Source organism: Camponotus floridanus, unplaced genomic scaffold (genome assembly GCF_003227725.1).
Source record: "Camponotus floridanus strain SB8 unplaced genomic scaffold, Cflo_v7.5 scaffold256, whole genome shotgun sequence".
NCBI classification, from domain to species: Eukaryota; Metazoa; Arthropoda; class Insecta; order Hymenoptera; family Formicidae; genus Camponotus; species Camponotus floridanus.
The window spans coordinates 127,770-148,023 of NW_020229388.1; the positions used below are offsets into that span (position 1 = coordinate 127,770).

At 39.3% G+C, this 20,254-nt stretch overlaps 1 protein-coding gene across 1 annotated transcript; it reads left to right on the forward strand.

Moving 5' to 3' along the window:
- Positions 1–13,299: 13,299 nt before the first annotated feature.
- On the forward strand, positions 13,300–14,099 carry LOC112638168 (SCAN domain-containing protein 3-like). The gene is made up of 2 exons (XM_025409310.1): positions 13,300–13,579; positions 13,681–14,099. The coding sequence occupies exons 1-2, from the start codon at positions 13,300–13,302 to the stop codon at positions 14,097–14,099; spliced, it is 699 nt and encodes a 232-aa protein (XP_025265095.1).
- Positions 14,100–20,254: the final 6,155 nt, after the last annotated feature.

A 20,254-nucleotide genomic window follows, 5' to 3' on the forward strand; every position in this document is an offset into this window, starting at 1 on the left:
CACATATAGCAGAAATGGCTTCTCCTAGCGCGGCGTATCGCACCCACTGGCGGTGTTCTATATTTATGAATCCCGGTATCCGGACTTTATCCTGAAACTATATAAAAAATATTTATTATTACACAATTTTTTCACAAATTTTTAACAATTTATCGTGAAAATGATACTTACATTCCATGTAAAAATCATGTTTAATACGACTATACATAATATATCCAAGAGTTTTGTCTTCCAATTTTTAATATATAATACTAGATGATCAATTTTTTTTCGATGTACTCTCGACTCACGCACTGTCGACTCACGCACGTAACTTTGTGACGAGGCAACAAGATCTCACGAGGTTTTATAGTAGAGATGTAGCATTATCACCATATCAAAAACGCGTTGTAAGACGAAAGTACGATCCCATGCAACTCAGCACAGTATAATATAATATTAATATCATATCATGATGCGAAAGTTTAAAATAGGGACATATCATTATCGCTTTACCAAAAACGCGTCGTAAGACAAAAGTATGCATGTTCCCACGTAACTTAGCATGATATAATATAACGTTATAATATAATGCGTCAACTCTGATCGAACGCTCGTCGAATGGAAATCAACGACAATTGAATGGTCATCGAACGCTCGTCGAACGGAAATAAACGGTAACTGAACGATCGTTGAACGAAAACGAACGCCCATCGGATGGCTATCAAACGGTCATCGAACGGAAACGAACGACCGTCAAAAGGAAATGAATGAAAACGAACGACCGTCGAACGGAAACGAACAGAAATGGACGGTAATTGAACGGTCATCGAACAAAAATCAACGTCCATTAAACGAAAATCAAACGCAAAACTATATTCAATTATTTAAATGTTTTATCATATACCACAATGTAATATCGAAATATAATATCTGTGTCACGTATGGAAACACAATACTACATACATACATAGATAGGGGTGAGGAAAGAATGGGAAGAAAAAAGGTAGAAATATATTAAGATAAAAATATATCACATCATCAATTTATTATAAATATGGATTCAAAGAATCATTATCATGATGTTTCAACCACCAATTATAAATCTTAAATTTTGTAAAGCGCAATTTTTTACATGACTTTCACAACGCATAGTATTGACATCTAACATATTTAAAGAAGCTACATCCTCATAGTCTGCATTCAAAGTTTCGACAATCACATCGTTTCTCGCATCATTGTCCTTTAACGTACACGACAGATGACACATCATCCTCCTCCGTTGCACCCATCACTGCCGCCGTAATTAAACGTTTCGACTTCCAATATGAAATGTGTTCATCATTCCACGATAATCCATGGTGATTTTTCATCAGCCATAAAACTTGACATCTCTCAGATTTTGTGAGCATGTGCCATGGTTCGGGACATGTAAAAATGTAACATGAAAGTATGGATCCTTTTCTCAGAACCGCAGTTTCCTTCACGACAAAATTTTTTCCAACGATAAATCTTGTAGATCCACAAACGTTGGCGCAGCCATGATGATAAGATCCGATCGCAGACTGATGTCGATCGTCAAACACCTTAATCTTTTATATTTTTCTTCATGCGCAATGGAGAGGATATTTGCTAACCTATGTATATTTTCGGACTATATTGGTCAATGGATTATATTCGACAACCCGATCGTGCAAGATGAGATATAATAGGCGGTAGTATTCGCCGGTATATTTTCCCTGCACTCAAACTCTATTCTCACGTTCACAGTAGCAGTTTTGACAGACTCGTTTTGTCGCGAGCAATCAATGATCGCGAGAGGACCGCAATGTAGAAACTTTGGAATGATTAATAGCGTATTGCCATCATCGCATCTGTAATAAGAAAATCCGTCTGCGGGATTGAAAACGAGAGTACATGTCAAATAAGAAGACGAATCTATTTTTTTAAAAATCTAAATTTAAATCATCGTAGGGATAAAATTCCGAGTTTAAATAGAGTTTAACGTTGGTCAATTTGCAGTCATCGAATAATGTAACATCTTGTGACACTGAATTCTTTTTACCAGTTTGCAGTGCAAAGATCACGTATCGCGGTTTCTCTAGCTGAGAGGCGGCTTTCACGGTACACGAATGCTTAATCGTGCTATGTAGCAGAGGAAATTCGTATAGATCCCAAGATCGGAAACTCATGTTTAAGTATCGTCCGCTTTCCACCATTCGCAACATAGATAATTTATTAATCTCGTTCAATATTACATGAGGCATTGTATCTTGAGTAATTCAATCTCAGCTTCCGACGACGGGTCCGAATAGACAATTATTATCGTTGCGCGAACGTATCAAAATCAATTCGTGACGAGCGAATAAATCACAACGCGTTTATAATCTTCGCAAAATCCCAACAACATGCTGAACGGCACGCAAAAGTTGAAATAATTTTTGTCATTGTTGTACATCAAATCCCACGCAGCGTTCTTCAAGTTTATACTTTTCCGGTGTGATAGAGAGACATAAGTTTTGAGCGTCGAAATTATTCCAACATTTCTGTTGCGATCAATCTCTACTCCATCGAGTTCATATCGAAGCTCATCAAACATGAATGCGACACAATTGTTTCCCAATACAACCTTCATTTCATCATTCGCTTTACGCACATTAAACCTTCCCTCGATGCAAAGAAAGCTTTCGGTAACGTGTACAAATCTTGATGTTGTATAGGTATTCGTATCTCGTCGCTGTGTCCAAGCGTCGTATTGGCGTACGGATTGTACGTATGAGTCTCAATCTTAACGATGCGATCGTCAAAGGCTCACCTCCGATATTCAAAATATCAATCATTCTTTTCGTACGATGAATCCCAATGATTTAAAAAATGCACGATTTAACGCGCTCAGCTTCTTTTTAATGGCTATATTATTATTGTCACTCGATACCGCTCGCCTTACTACAATAGTATTCTCCCGCGTAAAAGTATTGTCTCTCGCGTGCTTCGTTTCGTTCAGCACGAGCATACTATGTTTGTCGCCGTCGTATATGCAATCTTATGGTAATTTCCTCTCCTCGAAAATCGAGCAATCGACCTCTTTGATCCATAATACGTATCGTTCAATCCGTAATGCTCCGTACGATGATCGACAGGTAAATGATCTGTGCCGGTGTTTCCGACATCTTATATCCTGACAGTACGCTCGGTGAAAATTTATGTATCGTGTGTACGCGCATGCCATTGCTGTACGCAGCAGTAGTCATGTTACATTCTATACGAATAATATTTACGTTTATAATATTAGGTTCGTCCGATTCATACCACTTGCGAGGTTGCAATATACGATTCGACGAGAATCCAAGCAAGGATCCTACATTGTCGGGTTTGGTAAAGTTTATTCTGTAGGCGCATTTAATTTCGCTCTTTAGCGTACTGTGATTGGCGCGGAGCGCTATTGGATATTCCTCATCATAATCATTTTCAACATCTCTGGAAAGGTGCTCATCTCGCAAAATTGCGCGTTTGAGATAGTCATTTATGGCGTGCAATTCGTACGATCCTTCGGGAATCGTAATTTCTTTGTCGTCGTTGCCAAAATAAAATTTATTATTCGAAAAATTTACGTTCGGAATCGTATGATAAGTTTCAAAATCCGTTAATCCGAGCTCGTAATCGGCATCGATCAAATCTATAGCGGGGAAATAGCTTACAGCGAGAACGCTGCTTCTGCCAGTCAACGTAAGTGTCAGTGACATGTCGAACGAATATTGAGTCGTGACGATGGATTGCCAGGCTTTAAATTGATCGTTTGAAGAAATTTTAAACAACTATCCACAGATACTCTGATTATAACTTTGATAAGATGTGTAATTGTATTCAATTCTCACTCGTCCGAAATATCGCACAAGTTCCTTGGGTGGTCGAAGATTTCCAAAACTTTCGAAATATATGACACGATCACCCCTCTTTGCGTACGCTACCCAATGAGTACCGGGACCATCAACGTCATCCAAATTGACGATACCGCTCTCGTTTCATCGTACACCGCTTATCGATAAATTATTGCGCATGAAAACACCTCTAAAGAAAGGTATGCGCATACGTTTCGCAAATTGTTCCAATTGCACGTTAGTTGTCGCACCCGTAGGCATTTTTAATGTTATTTCGACGTTCTTTTTTCTCTTAGACTTTGTTGAGAATCCCTGTCCACGCTTGTACGGAGCGAGATAAAGTCCACGACCTTCCATAGCGCGATTGTGATGCTGCATCTCTTCCAGCTGACGTTGCGCTGCCTTGCTATCGTTTACCGCCTTTGCGATTCCAGCCGCACCGCCAGTCAAAGAACCGACAACTCCCAACAACGGTAAAAGTCGTAAAATACCACCACGTTTCGCTACTGGAAGTATTCGTTTTTTCCTCCTCTTTGTCGTCGATGGCTTTTTCATCCCCATGCCGAGTTTTGTCTTTGCATTCATTGCCGCCCAAACAGTCGTAGCGGCTGCTCTTTCACCGAGAATCGAATCCCTCGCGGTAATGCGTTCTCGCGCTCTTGCAGCTAGTATGCGATCTGCAATGTGACGTTGGTCGAGGTCGTTGCTTCGCGCGTAAACAATGTCGTGTTCGCCACACGCCGCGTCCAATGGATTGATGCCTCGATCGCCTCTAGCCAATCGTTTCTCTAATCGAGTTCCCGGCCCGCAAAACTGATAACTGGGAATATGTAATTCGATGAGAAGCGCGTTTATCGCACGATTTAAGAGACCGCTGCTTCTTACGATTCTCGCTGACATTCGTAGCAATCTTTTATCAACGGTGGTGGACCGTCAATGTGTGTTCGTTGCCACGGCTGGTTGTAATGTCGCATGTACGAACGATATTGTCGAACCTCCGAATCAGCCTTTATATATTCTGGAAGCTTGTCCCACAATCGTTCAACGTAATCACCGAAATTTTGCAGTAAAAGAATCTTTGGGATATACTGCAGTTGTTCGGCGGTAAGCCGGAGAATATCTCTCTCATCCGACAGAAGGAGAAACATTTTTGATACTGAGCGGTTTCGAGTCAAAACACTTCTATAAATAAGTCTCCTCCTCGCGATCATTCGCAAAATTGGTTCGAAAGAGAAAACATGCGCTTCGTGCGACAAGCGCGGGTAATCAAAGTATCAAATTTCGACGATAGATTAATATCGGGAAAAAAAGTACGCAAGCATGGAAACATGCTACCGACTACTATACGCGGTATCGTTTGCGGCCCTTCAAACTGTGAGAACGTGTTGATTAGTTTTGTGGCGTTCTGCCATACGCCACACAGGCGCAACGGTGTATAACGCCGAGCGTCTGAACGCACGGCAACTTAGGCGCGCAAACTAGCGCGCGGCAGCGCGAGCATACCAGCGCCGATCTTCGCGCAAGTGAGATCCGGCAGGGCCCATATATAAGGCCGACCGCGGAAAGCCGAAATCGAGTCTTAGCTTGCAAGTCATTTAGAACGGATAAACCGCTCACAGACGAACAAGCTTGAGTGCTCTTTTGGAGTTTTTTGACTCCCGTAACTGGCAAGTCTCGCCATACTTCGCCAGCGGAGCCGCATACCTCGGCCGACGTCGACGCCCCGATCACCAGGGTCCATACGACAGCCGATCAGTGGAGGCGCCGAACCGGAGAGACGAGTTTCCTTCGAGTACTGCCTTGGCAGCTGCAGCTGATAGACCTGGAGTCACCCAGATTCACCAGGTCGCCTCGTCACCTGCTAGAAGTCATCCGCAGTGGACATCCGCATCCGGCACACCTCACCAACTGGACCTTGGGCGGTTCCAGGAGCTCTCTCGCCTCTGCCACCTTCACCATCTGGCAGATCCACGAAGGCGACGCAGAGAGCAGCAGCGAGCCGCGTGCATAGGAGTACCCAGGTCACTCCGCTACCTCTAGCGAACAGGATACGCAGGACTCGGAGTGGGAGACCACCACGCAGACTGCAGCCACACAGACCAGAGCCAGCTGCAGTGGACGAAAACAACAACCGTTCTAGGAGTAAGGTGGACGAAAACAACAACCGTCCAAGGCGCGCAATACTCTATACAAAGACTCTCCCGAGCATCTCTTACAGGGAGCGCCTGTAATTACAAACGGCCTTTTTCAGGGCCCCCTGTGCCGAATTCAAGAACACGCGATTAAGGCGGAAACTCAACGAACCTACCGCCATAGTTTGATAGAAAGTCCGCACGGTGTACGTTTCGAGAACGTGTATGTATACTCGAAATCGCTTCAACAGCCGAAATACAAATACTTGGAAAATTTACTAACACCTATAGACGAAATTAGTTATTTTACATTCTCTAATAACAGCGATGTCATTCCACCAAGCGATTCCGAATTCCATCTTTATCTTTGATAACGTGACATGTGATAAGCAAGATACGATAAGAGAGTACTTTCCAATGGGACGACACTCGAGCGTTGACTGTTTCTATCTTTGTCAGACGTACGCCAAGATACCTAAGCATCTTATACGCGACAACGCGAACCTGCTGATCCTGTTTAAACAAGACAGCACAAACATGAAACATGTGTACAACGATCACTTGAATACCGACATGTCTTACGATGATTTCCGTTGTGTCAGAAATGTTGGCAACGCAAATATGGCTTCGTAGTCATTGATAAAGATAGTACGTTGATCAATGGACGATATAGAAGAGGATTTAATGATTTCGCGATACCGTAAAGCGATCAGTCGTCATTGACACATCGATCGAGCATCATGAACGGCGATCGTGAAAAGATTGTAAGAGAGATTGCAAAAACGAGCGAATCGATTCGCAAAAAATATCGCGCTTTGAAAACTGGTAGAATGGAGGAAGTTATCATATTGGAAAGGCAATTTAAGCCGATTACCGAGCCTTTAAAACAGCTTGTCGAAAATACTGTGGAATCTGATGCGTCGAAAATCGAACCGTTGAGTTTGACGTTTGGAGAGAAGCATGAGGAAAAAATAAAAGAGTCAAAGCAAGGAATAAAGCGAGCACGGATAAATATGCCAATAAACGATTCACCGATATATTCGACACCGAATCGATCAAAGCGAAGGAAGCAATTTTCTAATATAGCTACTGTTTCTACTCCGATAAAAGTACAACCGCGTCAAACAATACCATCCACGTCCGTCGAAGAAATTTACGAGACCACACCCGATTCGTTTGTAACATCGGTCCAACACGAATTAGAAACGCCCGAAGGTCAGAAAACGTTCCGAGAGCATTTAGGGCCGCTGGCGCAAAAATATATAGGAGATATTATGAGTGTTGATAAAAATAAGAATATGGATTACGTCTTCGGTGTTAAATTTACCAACGAAGGAATGATGCTCTGTGATAAATGTTTCGATGTGGACAAGGAAGATAATATAATTATCGATGGAATAAAATATAAGGGAACCGAAGGTATCTACGATTTGATTTTTAAAAAATTTTCCAATCATAAAAAAAATACTCGAGACGATTTGTATAAATATCAAAGTATATTAAATATAACAAATGCGCATAAGCGCGGCAACAAATAATCCTATTAAAACTAATAATTAATAATCCTATAAAAACTAATAAAGGATACAAGTACAAATATATAATTGCGCCATTATTCCCCGATAGAAAGGTGGGAAGAGGTATACACGCGCCGCGCACTATGACGCTAAACGACATCATGATCGATTACGTGCATTGGAACGATCCCAACGAATTGGTGGATCGTTTGCGATTGCTGGACGCCTCGCATCGAGCCGGCAACAATGCTCACGACAATGAAATCTTGTCAATTATCGAAGAACTTCGCGAGGCTGGCATTATTATAAATTAAACTATGCATCAGCGATACGTGTCATTCGGTCAATGTTCTTGATACCGAAATGTCGATTAATAAATTTGGATTATCGTTGGGAACGTCGAACAATTTGTACTATGAATGGAATGGATTATTGAGAAATTACGTTCGCGATCTGTCAGACTACTACCTTCTTTGACACAAGGTCGCGCAAGATTCAACGCGTAGCGCAACCGGAAACTGATACCGACGCCGTCAACAAATGATACGTGGATAAACTTTTGAGAGATCGACAGGGAGAAATTGAGCAAAAAATTATCGCGCTCGAAACAAACGTACAGGCACTGCAATTAATGATGGGTGAGATAAAGAATGTGCTGAGATATGCAACATCTGACTCGGCACAGTAAGCGAGATATACGGATATATTAATATCGCATATTAATTATGCCTCGATCAAACGTGCGAGAGAACAAAAACACCTCCGAAAAGCGGCAACTAGGCGAGGAATTACATGCTCCGGCGAGAAGAAATTTTCCACGAAGACGCGTCATTGTACGCGGATACGACGATCTGTGGCAGGTGGACATAATCGACATGCGTTCGTACTCTCGACTCAACAAGGGTCATAAATACATACTCACGGTTATCGATGTGTTGAGCAAGTATGCATGGGCCGTACCGCTCAAGAGTAAGAGCGGGAACGAAATGTCCGAAACGATCGCAAAGATTATTGGAGACGATAAAAGGTGTTCGAAAAATTTTCAAACCGACAGAGGAAAAGAATTTTACAACTCGAGTGTGCAGAAACTCATGAAGAAACACAACATTAATCATTACTTGACATATTCCGTTATGAAAGCCTCGGTCGTGGAACGATTCAATTGTACTTTAAATAACAATATGTGAAAAATGTTTACACTGAATGGAAATTACAAATGGATCGACGAGCTATCTCGACTCGTTGCAGAGTACAATACGCGAAAACATCGCACCATCGGTATGAGACCTGTCGACATCACTCCGGCGATCGCCGAAAAACTTTTAAATACGGTGTATTGCAACGTAAAAATTGCGGCTCTGGCAAAATTTAAAGTAGGCGATTCGGTACGCGTGAGCAAATACAAGACCATCTTTGAAAAAGGTTTCACGCCAATTGGACAATCGAAGTATTTAAGATTATCGAGGTGCAGAAAACTAATTCCGCGACATTTATACTCGAAGATTCGCGTGGAAATCCCATTGCTGGAGGATTCTACGTATACGAACTACAACGCGTCGCTAATCCCGACGTATATCTCGTGGAAAAAGTTTTGCGGGAAAAGGGTGATGTATACATGAAATGGTTGGTAATGGATAAATCATACAACTTTTGGAACCATAAAAATAATGTATTGTAAATATATAAAATATATGAAATATATAAAATTTATTAAAATATATAAAATATATAAAATATAAAATATACAGGGTGGCCCATTTTAATTTCCCCAGCCAAATATTTCGGAAAATAATGAAAAATCAAAAAAATGTTTTAGACAAAAGTTGTATGGTTTCTAGGAGGACATAAGATGGTACCATTGGTTTGACCTTGAAGAATTATTTGAAGGTCACATGAAGATCACCTTCAATTTCTTAAATAGAACCTACATTTTCTCATTACATATTCTTATAGCTTATCTCGAGAGCTTTCCAAAACACTATAATAAAATATTTTTTTATTGAGTACTTTTCGAGTTATGAGGCTTGAAATCATTTCTTAATTTAACATAAACCGTAATATATCTAGTAAAATATTCATTTTTCGATTATCTTGCTTTAATACTTTTATGTACAAAATAATGAGAGGAATCAATTGGTGTAAAGAAAACACATAGTTATTTTTAAGAAAAAATATGTAATTTGCAATTAACAATTACATATTTTTTCTTTGAAACAACTATGTGTTTTTTTTACACCAATTGATTTCTCTCATTATTTTGTACATAAAAGTATTAAAGCAAGATAATCGAAAAATGAATATTTTACTAGATATATTACGGTTTATGTTAAATTAAGAAATGATTTCAAGCCTCATAACTCGAAAAGTACTCAATAAAAAAATATTTTATTATAGTGTTTTGGAAAGCTCTCGAGATAAGCTATAAGAATATGTAATGAGAAAATGTAGGTTCCATTTAAGAAATTGAAGGTGACCTTCATGTGACCTTCAAATAACTCTTCAAGGTCAAACCAATGGTACCATGTTATGTCCCCCTAGAAACCATACAACTTTTGTCTGAAACATTTTTTTGATTTTTCATTATTTTCCGAAATATTTGGCTGGGGAAATTAAAATGGGCCACCCTGTATATATATTCGATTATGGCTTTGATTTGCTCATCATCAGCATTCATTGGCCGACCTGAACGTTGCTCATCTTTGAGCGAAAAATCTCCAGAACGAAACTTATCAAACCAATTTCGGCACTGTCTTTCTTTTAAGGTTTCCTCACCATACACATCACGTAACTCTTTAGCAGCCTGCGCTGCGTTTTTTCCTTTACGGAAATAAAAAAGCAAAATATTACGAAAATGCTCGTTTTGGACTCCATACTAAAACTAACGCCAAACTAACAATTTTCAACAAAAACACGTCCAATTTGCTTCTAAAGTAAACTAAAAGTGACAGTTGACAAACGTCAGAAGAAAACAAAACACAACATTGACATAAGACATTCACAAATACCATCAAAGCCATCTATGCGTGAAATCGGCAATTACTTTTCGGGCAACCCAATATATATATATATATATATATATATATATATATTTATATATATACAGGATGTCCATATATATATGGACTGTGAATTAATTTTGATGTAGTTTTTGTAAATTCAAGGCTTTTTTGTGAAAAATTGTGTACATTATTATTTTTCAAAGTATTGTCCATCGCTAGCCACTACTTTTTCCCATTTTTTTTTGGCAGCATACGGATTCCGCGTCGAAAGAACAATTCATCTTTTGATGCAATCCACCAATCGATCCAATTTTTCGTATCTTCGTAAGATTGGAAGTGCTGCTTAGCCAGGCCATGTTCCATGGATCGGAACAAGTAGTAATCCGATGGAGCAATATCTAGTGAATATGGCGGGTAGGGTAAAACATCCCATTTCAGCGTTTCTAAGTATTTTTTGACTACACGAGCAACATGTGGTCGAGCGTTGTCATGTTGAGAAATTATTCTATCGTGCCTTTGCTCGAATTGCGGCCGTTTTTCCTTCAATGCGCGGCTCAAACGCATTAATTGTGTTTGGTAGCGTTCACCAGTGATGGTTTCATTCGATTGAAGCAGCCCATAGTACACAAGCTGGTCCCACCAAATATAGAGCATGTGCTTCGAATCATGAACATTCGGCCTTGCCATCGATGTTGATGCATGACCGGGCAAACCCCACGATTTTCTATGCTTAGGATTATGTTTTGCATATCCATTTTTCATCGCCAGTGATGATAAGATGCAAAAAACCCTTTCTATTTTGCCGTTGAAGCAATTGTTCGCACGTGAAAAACCGCCGTTCAACATCTCCGACTTCAATTCGTATGGCACCCAATTTCCTTGCTTTTGAATCATACCGAATGCATTTAAACGTTTGGAAACTGTTGTGCGATCAACATTCAACGATTCAGTAAGTTCATCTTGCGTTTGACATGAATCTTGATCGAGTAATGCTTCCAATTCTTCATCTTCGAATTTTTTCGGTTGACTAGGGCGTTCTTTGTCAACTGTATCGATATCACCACTTCTAAAACGTCGAAACCAATACTCACACGTTTTTATCGATGGATTATGTTCACCGTAAGTTTCCAACAGCACTCGATGACTTTCAGCAGTATTTTTCTTTGAATTAAACAAGAAAAGTAAAACTTCTCGCAAATGGTGTTTTGTTAGCTCGTAATTCGACATCTTCGGAGCTGAGAAAAAATATGTTGTTTACACTTCAGCAAAATGACATAATAAAAAGTAAAACCTAATGACAGAGCTTTGACATGAATATAGTTACAGAAGTATCCGATGCGATATAGCATAAGTTACGTGATCTATTATAAGTCCCTCCAAATTAATTCACAGTCTTAGTATATATGTTAGGCTCAAAGACCGAAAACGCTCCTTGGGCGGAAAAACCGGTCACAACGCGTTCAGACATCTCAGATTCAGCCACAACGCGAAATTTGTATCGTGGCACTTTAAAAACGCTCATAACGCATTTTGGCATATTCAAAAAGGCCACAAAGCGAAATTCGTGTTGAGATTCTTTTGATAATCGACCAAAACGCGTTCTGGCAATGTAAAAATGCCACAACGCTTTGTGGACGCCTATTGATGCAGCCATGACGCGATATAAGACAAATGCAATCTATTAACGGCCGACGGATTCATGTACATTCTTGTTCGTCATTTTATTTAGTATTGCTAGAGGTGTGGACGTCGTTGGTTTGCGTGCTAATCATGTCTGATAAAAAGAAGATTTTTTATGATAAATTGAGTGAGTTGAAGAAAACAAGTACTGATCGGAGTGTTTTTATCGATAACGAGCGGTACGAAATATCTACTTCAAGAAGTAAAAGAAGCTCAGTTACTTCGAAAAAATAAGCAATCGCTATCGTCAAAGCAGTATCGTTATATAAAGCGATACATCTTAAAACTTGGTGATACTGAAAAACTGATTGAGTGGTTCTGAAGGCATGGACGATTCTAAAATTCTCTATTTCTAAGGCGGATGAGCTATTTGATGTATTAGAGGCAGCACATCTCAACGTGGGACATAAAAGAAAAAGAGATAGGTACATTTTTGAAATTTGACTAGATTTGATACATATTTACGTTATATTACGAATTCCAAGATGTTTTCGGCACAAGATTGATATCGCGAAGTATAGTTAGACATGTTAGGTATGATAGTAGTTAATAAAGTTTTTACTTTCATAGTCAATAAATAATTAATAATTTGTGTTTGTCTAATATTTTTCTACATTATTTTTATTTATGTTTCAGTTATGGAAGCTGAACTAAAAAAGAAATATTGTAATGTTACTCGTCAAGTAATAAATGTTTTTCTGTCTTTGTGTGAACAGTGTCAATTGAAGAAAAATATACCAAAACATGGATTAGTTGTACAACTTATTTTATCTGACTACATGAACTCTCGATGTCAAGTGGACTTGATTGACATGCAGTCAGAGCCAGATAAAGATTATCGATTCATTATGAATTATCAAGATCATTTAACCAAATTCACAATTCATCGTCCTCTTAAGACGAAGACTGCCCAGGAAGTGGCCTACCAACTCAAAGACATATTTTGTTTATTCGGTGCCCCATGTATATTTCAAAGCGATAATGGTTGTGAATTCGTAAATAAAATAATTAAAAGTTTGGCCGATATGTGGCCTGGAATGAAGCTTGTTAATGATAAACCGCGACATTCTCAGAGTCAGGGTTCGGTTGAAAGGTCGAACCAAGATATTCTGACATGCTGGTAGCGTGGATGGCTGACAATAATACAGAAAAATGGTCTGAAGGACTCCGATTTATTCAAAGTAAGAAGAATCGAGCTCTCCATTCGGTAATTAAGACAAGTCCTTATGAGGCTATGTTTGGATCAGCGCAAAAGATCGGACTTACGGATTCCTCTCTTTCCAGTGACATGTATTCTTCTATAGAAACTGAAGAAGAATTGGAACAACTTCTTTCTTCGATAGAGAACAATGATCAAGATAAGACTGACGAAGAAGAAGTTAACGAACAATCTAGTAAAGATAAAAATATACCTCAAGCTGGAGAGGTTACACAAGAATAAAAAAAAAAGATGACAGCAAAATTTATTGTGTGATTTGTGAAAACAAAACTTCAGGAGCTTACAAGTGTTCAGGATGTCATCAATATATTTACGTTATTTGCGGAGAAAGTGATGAGAATAATGAGGGTTTCAGACAGAACGTTACTTGCAAGCTCTGTATAAGGAAGAACAGTATCAGCGTTGAGAGAGAATGTGCTAAATCTGGTCAAAAACAACAAGCACAAAAAATGATTTCATTTTCTAATTCAAAATTTCCTAAAGTTGATATTCGAACTAGTGTAGCGGTCAGAGTGCCTGACGTTGATAAAGGACGCGCTGCTCCCAGAAATGTCTTAGCTGTTGTTGCCGGAAATAATTCATCAGGGCTTTATCAATTAGGTACCAAAGAAGGGCTCCTTGAGCGATTTTATGCTCGCAATGAATTTATAGTTGCTGAGAGCAACTTTATTGAACTGCAAGACGTACTTCACTAACTCTTCGTTCAGCTTCTATGTTGTCATCTGGAAGTAAGCAAGGTTTTATAAGCTGCCACTGTAAAAGATACTGCATTGACAAAAAATGCAAATGTCTCTCTAAAAATATAAAGTGCAATTCCAAATGTCAGTAATAGTTCTTGCAAAAATAAATAATTTATTAATAATTCCCACAAAGGGACCAATATATATTATGAACAATGTTTATTATTAGAAAAATACTAATTAATGAAGATTTCTATTACCAAATCTTCTTTGATTAAAAGAGTCATAGTATTAATAAAGATAACTGTATTTTCTTTTACAATTCTCAATCAAAAAGACAATTTGTTTCATTTTAATTGAATTAACGTCGATTGTTATAACAAAATAACGTCAATTATTTTATTTTATGAATACTTGATACTTACGTATGAAAAAAAGTATTGTAAATTTTAGTCAAATAAAAAAATTTATTTGTAAATGATTTTGTCAATTGATGGCAAATTTGTTTTTAATAAAAGAACTCTCACAAAGAGAGCAACTCTAAACAGTATTTTATATTATTATTAATAAAAAATACTGATGAATGAAAACTTCTATTACAGAAACTTAATTGTTTTAAATTTTATTGTAAGATCTATAGGATTAATAAGGCTAACTGTTAATTTTCTTTATAATTTTTTTCTTTATAATTTTATTTTTATTGCATTATTGCTGTATCAATATAAACGTCAAATTTCAAAGATTTAATTACCTTTTGTCCTTTTATGTCCCACGTTGAGATATGCTACCTCCAATACATCAAATAGCTCATCTGCCTTACAGAAATAGCGAATTTTAGAATCGTCCATATCTTTAGAACCACTTTCAATCACTTTTTCAGTATCACCAAGTTTTAAGATGTCGTATCACTTTATACGACGATACTGTTTTGATGATACCGATCGCTTATTTTTTCGAAGTAACTGAGCTTCTTTTACTTTTTGAATATTTCGTACCACATAATTAGCACGCAAACCAACAACGTCCACACTCTAGCAATACGCTAAATAAAATAACGAACAAGAATGTGCATGAATCCGTCGGCCGTTGATAGATTGTATTTGTCTTACATCGCGTCATGGCTGCATCAATAAGCGTCCACAACGCGTTGTGGCATTTTTATATTACCAGAACGCGTTTTGGTCGATTATCAAAAGAACCTCAACACGAATTTCGCTTTGGGACCTTTTTGAATATGCCTAAACGCGTTATGAGCGTTTTGGAAAGTGCCTCGACACAAATTTCGCGTTGTGGCTGAATCTGAGAAGTCAGAACGCGTTGTGATCGGTTTTTTCGTTCAGTGAGCGTTTTCGGTCTTTGAGCCTAACATATATACAAGGTGTTTCAGACCACCCGTACCACCCATTTGAAAACTAGAGAAGTGATTATTTAAAAAAAGTAAAAACATTTTCTTTATAAATCGGGTGCGCTCAATCGAATGGTGATATTTTCAACTTCTTGAAATTGAAAAGCAATTTGAATTAACAATTCCATATTTTTTCTTAAAACAACTGTATGTTTTCTTTATACCAATTGATTCTGCTCATTATTTTGTACATAAAAGTATTAAGGTAAGATAATCGAAAAATGAATATTTTACAAGATATTTTATAGTTTATGTAAAATTAAGTAATGATTTTAAGTCTCATAACTCTAAAAGCACTTCATGGAAAAATAATTTATTAGTGTTTTGGAAAGCTCTGGATGTAAGGCTACAAGAATATGCAATGAAAAAGAGGGGGTTCCATTTAAAAAAATGCACTTCCGGTCTGAATCGCCTATTTTCAGCCGGAACCAGAAGTTGAAAATATCACTATTCGATAGAGCGCACTCGATTTATAAAGAAAATCTTTTTACTTTTTTTAAATAACCACTTCTCTAGTTTTTAAATGGGTGGTACGAGTGGTCTGAAACTCTGTATATATATATATATATATATATATATATATATTGCGACGTTTATTCAATTAGACGTTTATTCAAATGAATCGCGATACTCCTCGAGATTTTGGATGGGAGCGTGCGCGGGGGAGCGAAAACGCCGTCAAAAAAAATTAACGAAATTAATATACTCGCGCTCAGAGGAACCGAGACGGATGGCGTTCTTGCGCGAGCCGCGGCGGAGCTGAGGCCGTATCGATATATCGAAAAGTTGGGCGCCAGATGCGGTCTTTCACGCATCAGTTTTCGCGAAAAGCCGAAAGACGCTAAAAACGATAGCCTGCTTCGCCACGGGCCGACTAGTTCGCCTAACGGTAGAGGGGAAGGGTCGTTAGAAAAAGTTAATTGATTATGCGAGTCTTCACGGAACCAACACACGACAGATAAAACGACAATCGACAACAAAGCGAGACGAACACTTAAATAAATTACGCGATTTGAACAAAGAAAGATAACAAGTTTATTACTAGAAAAATAAAATAACAATACGAGTGAATGATAAGAAATCAATAATAAGAAGTGGATCGATTTTGAACAATAACTCAGCAATCGATTAAAAGCGATAATTCAACTGAGAATAGTAATTCCTTACAGAGACATTGATTCGCTATTAATTCCACGAGAAACGAGAACGAATCATACACATCAAATTGAAACGATGGTTCACAATAAATTCGAACGAAATACGAAAGCGAAATATACAATACAATCAATCCTGGCGCGAATAATGCGACGGTATTCTGAGCAAATATCTGCTCGAAATCGACAACGAAAACGAGAGCGCTAAGGTAATCCGAGTATTTATCCGAACCCGTTTTTATGGCCGGAATTCGTAGGACTGAGCGAGACTTTACGGAATACAAAGGGTTTTCGGCACGGAAATATTCGCGGATAATACTCAAACGATATCGTAATTTCGGCAGCCAGATCGACAACTTATCGCTACGGACTTTTCCTCGCAATTTCCTAGTTCGCAAAACAAATCGATAGCTTAATAATTCGATAGCATAAGTAACCATAGATCGAAAATACTTTTGCGAAGACGGATCATGTATGCGACAGGCGAACGATATTCTCAAATTTCGATAGCCGACGGCAGACGGAGATTTTTCTCCGCCGACGTTTCGCCTCTTTCTTCCGCGTAAGCCGCTCAGATTTCACTCTCAATACTTTGGCGACTATTTCACCACGACTAATTCGATACAAGTTTATCGTTTATTACGCGCTATTCGACGGCGCAATAAACGTGACGAAGACGCAAATATTCTATTATCCTTTATTACGCTCGACGTAATAGGCGCGACAATGACGCATTTTCACGCTCACACTATAATAAAATACAAGAAACGCTCATACGCACTTTTAACAATTGACGACGACATACACGCAATCAGACATCAAAAATCCCCTGAGATACGTCACGGAATATTCTACGTGGCAACAACAGCGGTACGACAACACGGGCGGTATTCGCTTTCGCGATCCTTCGCGCACGCGGTCGATATTCGGCGGTCGATAGCTACGCGTACAGAACACCCGAAACCCGGAGAGAGATGAACGTTGCCTTATCAATTTAACGCCGACGTTACGATGGTCCTTCCTCGGTCGCTTGCCTCCGGTCGCCCGACAAATACGCGAAATATCGACGGCTCAGCAAACGGATCGAGCAGTCGCGAAACATGAAAAATGGCGATGACGGCAGAACGGCCGACACGCAGACGAAATCGCGTACGTGGCTTACAAGGAAAGATGGGCAACCTCACCGACTATGTTTCCTCCTGTTGGGGATGGTCCTCGGCCTCGTCTTCTGCTCGGTCTCGACAATCAGCGACAAACTCACGATAACGACAACGACTATACAATTAGACTTATTCGCTCGAGCGTCCGCACCAGAGTGATCCTGGGATCTCGCGGCCCGGGGCAGTGTTCCGATTAGGGATTCCGTGCGCGCGCATGTGCGGCAATACGCTGTCAATGAAGTACCTTATACTAATAAAAAAGGGCACCGTTACCCAGCTATACATATAGATACATATGAAAAAATTATAAATAAAAATATATATGTGTGTATAAAGACGTTATATATATAACATGTTATATATATATATATATATATATATATATATATATAATTATTAATATATATTATTAACATATCGATCCTCCTATTGATCTTTCTTGTCCTCCTCCTGTCATGGCGATAGCGTCCCGCCAAAACTGTACACGTTATTACACACATGCTTAGTACGTTACTGTAATCACCTGTGACGTCACGATTGCTCATGCGCAGAACCGCACATGCGCGCGCACGGAATCCCTAATCGGAACACTGCCCGGGGTCGATAGCGGCGACAATGACCGCTTAGTGGGGTGTGCAGCCCCGCGGCCAATCAGGGCACGGCACGCAAGAGGTCCTAGTGCCTCGCGAGATCTGCGGCGCTTCGCGCGCAATTAATTCGATTTGAATTATTAGCTGCCGCGGGCCCATTTGCAAGGACTCGTTGGAGACTTCGTTGTCGTTTGTCCTCCTCGGAGGGTAGCGTTGATCTTACTTCCGTCCCCTTTTCCGGAACGCGGGTGAATTCTCCCGGTATCGTCCTTTGCTAATCGTGTTTCCAAGTGCTACTATTTCCTCCGTTCGCTGTCGACGAGCGTCTTAGCGCAATCTTCCTTGATGTGCTTCCGGTCTTCCGGATCTTCTCCGGCGTGGTGCCCGTTGTCGTTTATGACAAACAAAAAAAATACCAACATAATTAATAATAAGGCTAACAAAATAACGATAGCGCACGTCTCTCCGGGGATTTTCGATAACGCTCTCTCGAGGTTGATTCTGGCGCAACCGCTCGGCCCGTGCCCCGTAAAATCTCGGGGCGGATGGACGCGCTACAGGACGGAAACGTCACAATATATATACAGGGTCTACCAAAAGTGTGGAAACCCCTAAATATCTCGGAAAATATACGTTTTACAGAAAAGTGTTTCCAACAAAAATTGTAGGGTTTAAGAAGATCAATATACTGATTCTATCAGTTTGACCTTGGATGGCGTCGTCAAGGTCAGGTCAAGGTCACATTGACTTTTTTAAATGACACCCCCTACATTTGATTGCATATTCTTATAGCTTAATTCAAGAGCTTTCCAAAACACTATAATAATGTTCATTTTTATTAAGTACTTTGCGAGTTATGAGGGTTGAATGATAGAGTAGCGCCGGTATTAACATTATCCAAGGTGTACTACATGGAGGTTACTCGCTCGGATTTACATCTGTTGTGTGTGTGATCCAGCTAACTAAGGCAAGATCGATTCCTCAACATATCCTCATATTTCGCTGAAGTCAAATTGCCAAAAAATTGCTCCATAAAACGTGTATGAAACGTCTCGTTAGTTCCTTCATTTACCGCTATGTGACGCACTACATGCAGTCTAACTCGCATTTAAAATTCAACTAAGAATGTATAAAGCTATCAAAGAACGAGCACCTTCTAACTTCAGCTTTGAGCAAGCAGAAATTAATTGTTATCGTCCAAATACAACGTACGATTAATTAAAATTAAACGTTTTAAAAATGGCTGGCGACTTGTCGGAACGTGAAAGAATCACTATCCTCATGATGCGTGGATGGGGTGATAACGAAAGATCGTTCTCTGATGTCGTTCGATTATTTAATGACACGTATCCGAACCGTCGAATTAATAAGTCCACTGTGTTAAAAACAATAGAACGTTTTAGACAAACTGGTAGCGTAAGAAATCGCTCTAAGTCAGGAAGACCATTGTCTGCAACCAACGAAGAAAAACAACTTGATGTTCTGCAGACATTTATTGAAGATCCCAATTCTAGTGTTCAGAGAGTCGCTCAAACTCACGATATTGCTCCCATGTCGGTTTGGAGAATTTTAAAGAAGAACAAGTTCCATCCATATAAATTGCAATACGTTCAAGAATTGCAAAACGGAGATGAGGAGCGTCGTATACATTTCTGTGAAAGAATGATGGCACTAATAGATGTCCGGCCCATCTTCCCTTATCAAATTGTTTTCACAGACGAGGCAACTTTTACCTTAACGGGAGAAGTTAATAATCAAAATTTTCGTTTCTGGTCAGATGAGAATCCGAATTGGGTGCGGGAAACTCACACACAACATCCACAAAAAATAAATGTATGGTGCGGAATAATAGATGGCTATT

What these genes read in the sequence shown, in the direction of transcription:
- LOC112638168 (XM_025409310.1), top strand. Translation starts at nt 13,300, where the DNA reads ATGCTGGTAGCGTGGATGGCTGACAATAATACAGAAAAATGGTCTGAA. An exon ending in AGAAGTTAACGAACAATCTA is followed by an intron (nt 13,580 to 13,680) that starts GTAAAGATAAAA and finishes ACAAAACTTCAG; the next exon opens with GAGCTTACAAGTGTTCAGGA.